Source organism: Marmota marmota, unplaced genomic scaffold (assembly GCF_001458135.2).
Source record: "Marmota marmota marmota unplaced genomic scaffold, marMar, whole genome shotgun sequence".
NCBI classification, from domain to species: Eukaryota; Metazoa; Chordata; class Mammalia; order Rodentia; family Sciuridae; genus Marmota; species Marmota marmota.
The window spans coordinates 1,980,408-1,990,313 of NW_026000207.1; the positions used below are offsets into that span (position 1 = coordinate 1,980,408).

The window sequence follows — 9,906 nt, forward strand, 5'->3', positions numbered from 1 at the left end:
CCCTGGGTCTGGGGGAGGAGGCTGGGCCCACCGTGGGTCTGAGGAGCGAGGTGGGCTGTAGGAGCTGCTCTGCAGCTGTGCAGGGCAAGGGGATCCACTGTCCTGCAGGCTGGCTCCCAGGCCCTCTGTGAGCCCCACCCATTCTGCCTCTGGGGGCTCAAACCACCTGTTTGCTCTTAGGAGGCTGAGGCTGCTCATCCACCCCCAGGGCCCAAGTCTGTTTGCTTTGGAAACTAGGTGGGGGCGTCTCAAGTTATCTGGTTCATCTTTCACCCTCAGGCCATAGGGTGGCAGGGAGGGTGTGGGGGCAGAGGACATTTGTGACCTGTCACTTGACCTCACCTTGCAGCAGCAACTCCTCTCTGCAGTCCTTTCATAAGGATGGACACTGTCCACACTGGGAAGTGACAGTAACCCTCCAGTCAAGACCCCTAGGGTCCAGCCCCAGCCTCCTCCCCCAGACCCAGGGGTCCAGGCCCAGCCTCCTCCTTCAGACCCAGTGTCCAGGCCCAGCCTCCCCACTCAGATCTAGGGTCCATCCCCCAGCTTCCTCCCTCAGACCCGGGGTCCAGGCCCAGCCCCCTCCCTCAGACCCGGGTGTTTGGGCCCAGCCTCTCCACTGGCCCTCATGGCGGCTGCGGCTTGGTCTCTCTGTGTCTCTTGTTGCAGAAATGCCAGGCGAGCAGCCTGTAGCGGGGCCAGTGGAGGCTGGGGCTGCAGAAGATGGGACTGAGGAAGGCCTCGGGGGCCTCACCCCAGAGGAACTCCAGCAGGGCCGGCAGGCCGCCCTGGCCCTAGAGGACATGATGGCACTGAGCGCCCAGACCCTGGTCCATGCTGAGGTGGACCAGCTCTACCAGGAGGTGCGTCCCCTGGGCCAGGGCCGTTTTGGTCGCGTCTTACTGGTCACCCATCGTCAGAAAGGTATGGGGATGGGTCAGGATCATAGGGACGGGACAGCATCATGGGGACGGGCAGGGGAGCCACCTCGGCTGCGGAGTTGGGTGACCGAGTTAGGTCTCCCTCCACCTGGTCCAATGTGGGCATCCCAGGAGCTCCTTTGGAAAGAGGAATGTGTGCTGCCCTCTGACCTCGGGCAACGCCCGCCTCCTGGCCCCAGTGGATGCCCAGAACCCTGAGCGGTCCTGCGCTCGTGCATGCGATGCTCTTTCCTGTGCATGCAGACTGTGATCGGGTGGTTTATCATGTCGGCACAGTCAGGTGACCAGTAGTAACTGGCAGCAGTTGTCGGGGCATTCTCTGACTGTCGGCATCACACTCGTCAATAAATAGTGTTACTCGAACACAGCGGCAGCCATGTTAGTCTATCTGATGCCCGAGATGGCCACCAAGTGTCGGGTGGATGGGGGAGTACGCGGTGTGCACCTGCAGATGATGTGCCGTGGGGACTCAGTGCACGATCTAAAACCCTTGAAGTTTCATTTATTTGTTTTGTGGTCCTGGGGATGGCTCCAGGGCCTGTACGCGCAGCACTGGGCCATCCCCCACACCCTCGATTTGTTGACCTCTGGGTCATCCACTTGGTATATTTGGAATAAAGTTGAACACAATCAGCTGAATCTTTGGGAAGGGAACTGCAGTTGAGAGGGATCACCATATAGCCACTGCTCTTGTCGCTGGGGACACTGGTGACTAGGACAGTCCCCACCATCGTGACTTGCTCACAGGCTGGCGTAGAGAAGACTGGGATGCTGCAGAGCCCAGGCACTTAGTGCAGCCACCACACACTGGGGACAGGGACCACGGGTCCCCTGCCCTGTGCTCTCCTGCCAAGCATACAGAGCCTCTGCCCCTCCCACAAAACAGGGGCCCTGGGCTGAGCCTCAGAGTCCATCTCAGTTCAGGGTACACCTCTGGAGCCTGCCTGGGGCTCCGGCCCGAGCTGGGGGTCCTGAGGTCTCCGAGATGCATCTGAACTTGTCCCTGCTTCAGGAAGCTCCCAGTGAGCCCGGCAGAGCGGGTGAGTGTGCAGGTCACCGTGTGACGGCAGAGTGCATGTGCTGGGGACTCTGCTGCAAAGCTCTCTGGCCGTGGAGGGTTATTCCCTTGGCTTTTGGAGGCTGAAAGCCTGAGACCGAGGGGTCGCCGGGACGGGTGTCTTTCTTTGGCTTGCAGATGGCTCTCCCGTGTCCTCACAGGTCCCGCCTCTGTGCGTGCGTCTTCACTCTCCACCGTTACACGACACCGGTCATGTTGGGTCTGGACTCACCCTAATGACCACCAGATACAGGCACATGGTGCAAACGCTCGAATGGGCAGGGGACTCGTCCAGCCCGTAAGAGGGCGGCAGACAGAGGCAGCCACCCTGGGTGCTTTTAAAAGCATGAACTACAGGGGAACAGACACTGCGCCTGGGGCTGTCCACTGGGTTTCACTGAAGGCAGGCCTTGAGGCCCGACTCCCAGCTGAGCCAGGTGACCCTGCAAGTGTGGGGACGGAGCTCAGGTAGGCAGAGGCCATTGGCACACAGGGTGGCGTGTGCTCCTGACCCGAATCCCCAGGACCAGCTGGGGCGTGCATGGGGAGTGGTGGTGCCTATCCCAGGAGGTGACCACCCATCACACAGCCCACGGCCAGCAAGGTGGGGACCTGGCAGCAGGGCCAGAACAGCGAAGAGGCCAGAACTTTCTGCCCTTGGGGAGCGCAGGGACTGGAAGTGTCCATGCAGGACAGGATCCATGAGTCCTTAACTGGTTCTCTACCGGTGGTGGTCACCTTTCCCCCGCTGCCCCTCACTGGCCCGATAGCCTCACATATGCATGTAGTGCCACGGGGAGCCAATGCGGGCCCCCGAGACTCTGGGCCAGCGTCCATCTGCTCTAGGACCGAGAGGGCAGTGTGGACACTCGGCCAGTGCTGTCATTTCTGCTGGCATCTGTAGCCATGTGGTTAGGGGGTGCTGGATATGGAGAGAGGAATGGGGGCAAGGACATACGGGAAAGAATCCAGGCTGTGGCCAGCAATGATGGCTGCAGGGCAGGACAGCTTGCCTGAGTGACCTCAGCCTCCTGCTGCCCCCACATCCACCCCTGTTGTCCTCAGGCACGCCCTTGGCACTGAAGCAGCTCCCGAAGCCCTCCACGTCCCTCCGTGGCTTCCTGTATGAGTTCTGTGTGGGCCTGTCCCTGGGCGCCCACCCAGCCATTGTGGCTGCCTATGGCATCGGCATCGAGTCAGCCCACTCCTACAGCTTCCTGACGGAGCCCGTTCTGCACGGGGACCTCATCACCTTCATCCAGCCCAAGGTGGGTAGGCGGCCCTGAGCGTGCCTTCCAGGGCCCCCAGGCCTCACAGGAATACCCTGGATCCCAGAAATCACATTCCCTGCCCGGAGCCTCCCTGCACCTTACCCGGCCCCCGGCAGCCCTGCACATGCCAACAGGATTTCTGGGTTGTTAGGCCTCCGTGTCTTCACAGAACTGCACTCCACAGGCCTCACACGGTCGCCGTTGGCCCACTGTGGCTGCCAGGCTTCCCAGCTGCCACTTAGACCCGTCTAGGGTGAGTGCCCCAGTGGGACACAGGAAGCCACACAGGCCTCAGAAGTTCAGCCAAGACTCAGAGCACCACAGGCCTCTCCAGCTCACACCAGCTCACACCAGGTCACACCAGGTCACACCAGGCCACACCAGGTCACACTAGGCCTCTCCAGCTCACACCAGGCCACACCAGGCCACACCAGGTCACACTAGGCCTCTCCAGCTCACACCAGGTCACACCAGGCCACATCAGGTCTCTCCAGCTCACACCAGGTCACACCAGGCCTCTCCAGCTCACACCAGGCCTCCCCAGCTCACACCAGGTCACACCAGGCCTCTCCAGCTCACACCAGGCCTCCCCAGCTCACACCAGGTCACACCAGGCCTCTCCAGCTCACACCAGGCCTCCCCAGCTCACACCAGGTCACACCAGGCCTCTCCAGCTCACACCAGGCCTCCCCAGCTCACACCAGGTCACACCAGGCCTCTCCAGCTCACACCAGGCCTCCCCAGCTCACACCAGGTCACACCAGGCCTCTCCAGCTCACACCAGGCCTCCCCAGCTCACACCAGGTCACACCAGGCCTCTCCAGCTCACACCAGGCCTCCCCAGCTCACACCAGGTCACACCAGGCCTCTCCAGCTCACACCAGGCCTCCCCAGCTCACACCAGGTCACACCAGGCCTCTCCAGCTCACACCAGGCCTCCCCAGCTCACACCAGGTCACACCAGGCCTCTCCAGCTCACACCAGGCCTCCCCAGCTCACACCAGGTCACACCAGGCCTCTCCAGCTCACACCAGGCCTCCCCAGCTCACACCAGGTCACACCAGGCCTCTCCAGCTCACACCAGGCCTCCCCAGCTCACACCAGGTCACACCAGGCCTCTCCAGCTCACACCAGGCCTCCCCAGCTCACACCAGGTCACACCAGGCCTCTCCAGCTCACACCAGGCCTCCCCAGCTCACACCAGGTCACACCAGGCCTCTCCAGCTCACACCAGGCCTCCCCAGCTCACACCAGGTCACACCAGGCCTCTCCAGCTCACACCAGGCCTCCCCAGCTCACACCAGGTCACACCAGGCCTCTCCAGCTCACACCAGGCCTCCCCAGCTCACACCAGGTCACACCAGGCCTCTCCAGCTCACACCAGGCCTCCTGATCACACCAGCTCACACCAGGCCTCCTGCTCACACCAGGCCACACCAGGCCTCCTGCTCACACCAGCTCACACCAGGCCTCCTGCTCACAGCGCCCTCCTGGCCATCCCACCTGCAGCCCTTGCTGGCTCTCAGTGCTGCCTGGGCCTGCTCCGTGCTGCACACAAGCCTCAGGTCTCCACCCCTCAGCGGCTCCAGAGGGCAGTGGACCCATCATCTTCTCCCTGCAGGTGGGCCTCCCTCAGCCCACGGCCCAGCGCTGTGCGGCCCAGCTGGCCTCGGCCCTGGAGCACATCCACTCCCGCGGCCTGGTGTACCGGGACCTCAAGCCGGAGAACGTGCTGGTGTGCGACCCAGCCTGCCGTCGCGTCAAGCTGGCCGACTTTGGCCACACACGGCCCCGCGGGACCCTGCTCCGCCTAGCCGGGCCACCCATCCCCTACACAGCCCCCGAGCTCTGCGCCCCGCCGCCTCTCCCCGAGGGCCTGCCCATCCAGCCTGCCCTGGATGCTTGGTCTCTGGGGGTCCTGGTCTTCTGCCTCCTCACCGGCTACTTCCCCTGGGACCAGCCCCTGGTGGAGGCTGACCCATTCTACGAGGACTTTCTCATCTGGCAGGCCTCAGGCCAGCCCCAGGACCGACCGCAGCCCTGGTTCGGCCTGGCGCCTGCGGCAGATGCACTCCTGTGGGGGCTGCTGGACCCTCACCCCCGAAGGAGGAGCCCAGTGGGCTCCATCAAGGGCTACCTGGGGCGACCGTGGAAACAGCCGGAGAGGGAGGCTGAGGAGCTGGGAAAGGGGGCAGAGGATGGGCAGTGAGCAGGGCTCGCAGGGCAGCGCCCACTTCCAGGAGTGCTTGGCTGTGCCAAGCGGCTTTGGTGTCTGCCCATTTTGTCCCTCTCATGTGCCCCGTTGCTGCTCTGTGCAGTCCCCCCCCCCGCCCGTCCCCACGTGTCCTTCCTCAACTGCACCTTCCCTGGATGCTCTGGGAGGTGCCGCCTCCTCTCTAGCCTTCCCTCGCCCCAGCACATGGCCGCCGCCCTCCCCTGCAGCCCCCCTCCCTCCCACTTTGTGATCCTTTACTTTTCCTGTGACCCGTGTCCTCTTTAATCCAGATGTTTTACTTACCATGGCTACTGAATGAGATCCCAAAGGGAGCTGCCTGCCCTCTTGCTCCTGAAGGACCACGTGCTCAGAGCCACGCCTGGCCGGGCCCTGCCTCCCTTCCAAGTGCCTCACACTGCCCCTGGCCTGCCCTCTCCTGCAGGGCTTCCCTTCCACCCCGTCCCGCTGCCCTTTTCTCCACGTTGCTGGGGAGTCACTCTCTGCCTCTCTTGCCCCAGCTGCTCTCTGCAAATAGAGTCCACCTGGTGTTCAAGTCCCCTGACACTGTGGGTCTGTGAGCTCAGGAGAGTGTGTGTGTGCGTGTGTGTACACACACACACACACACACCAGCAGGTGCTGTGGAGAGGGAGAGGTGGAGTGCCTGGGGACGAGGCCCCAGCCCAGCTGGCCCTGCGGTGGACGGTAGAGCACGGAGCACAGGGTGAGCTGCTGGTTTCTTAGGTGGTCCCGGACAGGCACACTCAAAGGTGGACATCACGTGGTGCGTTCGCACACGCACACAGCACATTTGGCCCGCCTCATTCCGCAGCTCCCTGCTCTCCCACCCCTCCCGCCTGCCCTCAGCCCTCTTCCCCACTCCACTGGTCTCCCCTCTGTCTTCACGGACACCCCTCTCCCTAGCTTGGCTCTAGCGTCCACACGGAAGGGAAAACAGTCGACGGCCTTTCGGAGTCTGGCTCATATCACTTAGCAGATGTCCTCCAGTTCTGTCCACCTACCAGCAATGCCGTGACCTCATCCATCTTTATGACTGAGTAAAACTCCTCTGTGGGCATGGACCACATTCTCTGGATCCATCATCTGCTGACGGGCACCCGGGCTGGCTCTGCGCCATGCCTACTGTGGCGCACACTGTGAAACACTGATGGGACCGTGCCCTGCCACGTGCTGGTTTTGGATCCTTTGGGAAAAAACACCAAGGCGCGGGGTAGCTGGGTCCTAAGGTGTTTTCAGTCCTCGCGTTCTGAGGAGCCCAGAGTGCTTTCCGGAGGGCTGTACCCATTTTCACTCCCACCAACAAAGTTTGACTATGCCTTTTCCCACGAGCTGCTTATTTCTAAGAATCCTTTCCCTTTACAAATCAAAGTTTGTGTCAGAGTGTTGAAATGAAGAACACGGTCCTCAGAGATTCTCTCCTGAAGGTGTGCACACACAGTGTGAGAGAGAGAGTGGAAGTGTGAGTACGCCTTGCACATGTGGGCGAGAGCTTGGTGCATGCTCTGTGTCTGAGCATGGGCTATGTGTGTCGAGGAGAAGGAGAGCACGGGTTTGCAGCTCTGCGTGTGTGGACATCGGATCTGAGACCTTGGACCATGTGTGTGTGTGCGCACGAGTGTGCTTGTGTGCCTAGCTGAGTAGGAAAGGTCAGGCAGGCGCCACGGCCAGCTGCCACCTGGCCCCTCTCTCCTGGCGTCTGCCCCGCCACCCCGTCCCCTTCCTGGCAGCCGCCTTGTTTGCAAACACTCTCTCTTCCTCTCCGTGCCCTGCTTGGCCGTGGGCCCAGAGGAAGGCAAGGCTACAACTCAGGCTGGATCGCATGTCACCAGCTCCCGGCCCCCGCACACCCCCAGTGTCCCTGCTGTGGCCCCGAGGTGTTGCCTGATGGGGGTGGCAGAGCGTGCATGCCCACGTGAAATGGTTCCAAGACCTTTTGAATCCAAGTTCAAGCCACAGAAGTGGGGACAGGAGCCCCTGGCCTGACGATTGGGAGCTTCACGATGTGGAGGGTCGCGTTGAGACCTCCTGCCACCTCATGTGGGTCTGAAATAGCCCAAGCACTCAGGCCAAGAATGTGTCCCCTAAAGCTGGAAGTGGCCAGGTGACAGGAGTAGAGGGGCAGGGGCAGAGTGGCCCTGTGCCTGCCTGTGCTAATTGGAGGTGGCAGCTGAGGATTAACTGGAGGGTGATAATGACAGCATGGACCTGCGCAGCAGGGGAGGACAGACGCCCAGAGGGCCCAGCCAGGGGCCACACTGATTAAGTCATGCCCAGTGCTAACGGGAATGCTTAACACCACCTCAGCAGCGGGGGTGGCCTGTTGCTGACTTGTCCCCTGACCAAGCCAAAGGATCCCTTGGACACACCCTTCCTCATGGGTGGGCCCCCGGTACCCTGAGCCGCCAGGCACCTGCCACAGCTCAGGTGTCCCCTGGGCTCTATGCTGTTAACTGCCCTGGTCCACCAAGGAGCACAGGGTGGCCCACATGGGCCTGGGCTGAGTGTGTGTGCGACCACGCTCCCTGCGGACAGTGGAGTGTGTGAGAGTGAGGGACTGAGCATGGCCGTGTGTGTGTGAGGTGTCACCCGCCCTGGGAGGACAGGCTGGGGCACTGTGGTGACAGCCAAGGAGCAAGGCTGCACCACCTCCAGGCCCACTGGAGTGGCCGCCTCAGGGACAGCACGCGCAGGCGAGGACACCACTGCTCACAGGGTGGAGAAGGGTCTGGCAATGCCACAGCACCGGGAGGAGGTCACAGCTCCACGCCCGGCACCCTCTGGAAATGCACGGGCGCCCCAGGGCGCACACACCAGCCCGTGTCTGCTCAAGACGACTGCCTGGCACATTTAGAGTGGCATAATTTATGGCGTGTCAACGCATCTTAGCAAGGCTGTCCAGAATAAGACCAAGGGCAAGCCTGAGGGACGGCGGCAGCGCGGCAGCCCACCCTGCTACCGGGCTCCGTGGGTCCCCTCCCTTAGCAAACCTCTGGGCTCCACCAGGAGCATGGCAGGCCTCCCCCAGTGCTCTCCGTTAGGTCACACAGACGAGTCTCGGGGTGCCAGAGTGCAACTCCTATCCCTGGTCACAGGGGCAGAGCTGGGTCACTGCTGTGGTCTCCCTGGCAAAAGCCAGGAAGAAAGGGGCCCCAGCCGGTTTCAGACCCACTCTGACCCACAGCGTCCCTGATGTGTGTGTGACGGGTGGTCCCCAAAGATTGTAAGCAGGACTAGCTATAAACTCGTGGGTGACATACAAGATGCAAATCTGGGCCTCTTATACCAAAATCACTGTGAGAGCGTCCCTTCCTCCTTCCCTGGCCCTCCCTGGCCCTCCCCACCCCCACCCTCCAGAACCATTAGGGAAACTGGGCTTCACGGGACAGCTCGGAGCTGTCCCCACACACGATCCATCGATCCATCATCTCACCAGACTCTTTACATACAAAAGGCAAAATCAACGATCACGAGACACCGGCTGGGGCACAGCTCAGCTGGTGGAGAGCCGGCCTCCCGCGCACAAGGCCTGGATTCGATCCAGCCCCACCAATCCCAGGGCTGCACGGAGGGGGTTTGCCTAAGATGCAGGAGGCAGCTGGGACTGGCACACAGAAACCCAGGTGACCCCAGAGGCCTTCCTGAGTGGACAGGGTTCCAACAGCAAGGCCTACAGAGGGCAGCTGGGCTAGGGTAGGGCCTGGGCATCTGCTCCTGACCAGCCCCCAGTGAGGTGGACGCTTAGTCCCTGGGCCACACTGTGGGTGCCACACTGTGGGGTGTGATTTCAGCTGGCTCCCTGCCAGCCGTCAGGCTGTGGGGGAATGGCAGATGTGGGTCCTCCTTGGTGTCCTCCTGTGGAGGACCTCCGCTGCGGCTCCACTCTGAGCACGCGTGGGGCCTGTGGGTGTCACAGGACAGGGACCCTCTGCACGGTGGGCTTGCAGGGCTTCTGCAGCCACTGCCAGGCCTGCTGGATGCCAGCCGGCAGAGGACTGAGCTCAGCTGTCCTGTGGGAGTGTCCCGAGTCAGGGCCAGCAGTGGGTGGAGGCTGGCCACCCATGCTGGCTTCGAGCCCCAGGGCCAGATGTTTGGGCTTAGCTGCCCAGCCAAGCAGGGATAGGATGACTAGTAATTAAGCACCCGCTTACTCGGGGCTGGCAGAGGTGGCGGGGTGGAGGGGCCTTGGGCCAGGCTTACAGAAGGGCCAGGAGGTGAACCCCAAGCTGGCCTCTCTGCTACTTTGAGGGGATGACCCAGAGCCAGGGTCCCACCTGGAGATGGAAAAGGCGACTTTTCTTTGCAAGTTGGGGTCCTTCTCTGCAATGCCCTGAGTGCCCAGGGCAGGAGGGGGAAGGCAGCGGGAGCCCTCCCTGTGTCCTCCCTAGGGTACTGGTCAGCAGTTA

General features: G+C 62.2%; 1 protein-coding gene across 2 annotated transcripts in view; it reads left to right on the top strand.

The window, feature by feature from the left end:
- Sbk2 (SH3 domain binding kinase family member 2) overlaps window positions 1-6,867 on the top strand; it is a 10,146-nt gene extending 3,279 nt beyond the window's left edge. The window contains exons 2-4 of one of the 2 annotated variants that reach the window (XM_015505562.2): window positions 670-924; window positions 3,064-3,266; window positions 4,891-6,867. In XM_015505562.2, coding sequence (XP_015361048.1) covers window positions 672-924; window positions 3,064-3,266; window positions 4,891-5,478 — 1,044 coding nt within the window. In that variant the 5' untranslated portion in view covers window positions 670-671 and the 3' untranslated portion in view covers window positions 5,479-6,867. Of the gene's footprint in view, window positions 1-6; window positions 925-3,063; window positions 3,267-4,890 lie in introns of those variants that run through there. The other variant, XM_048791466.1, reaches the window with a different exon arrangement.
- The last annotated feature ends 3,039 nt before the right edge of the window (window positions 6,868-9,906 follow it).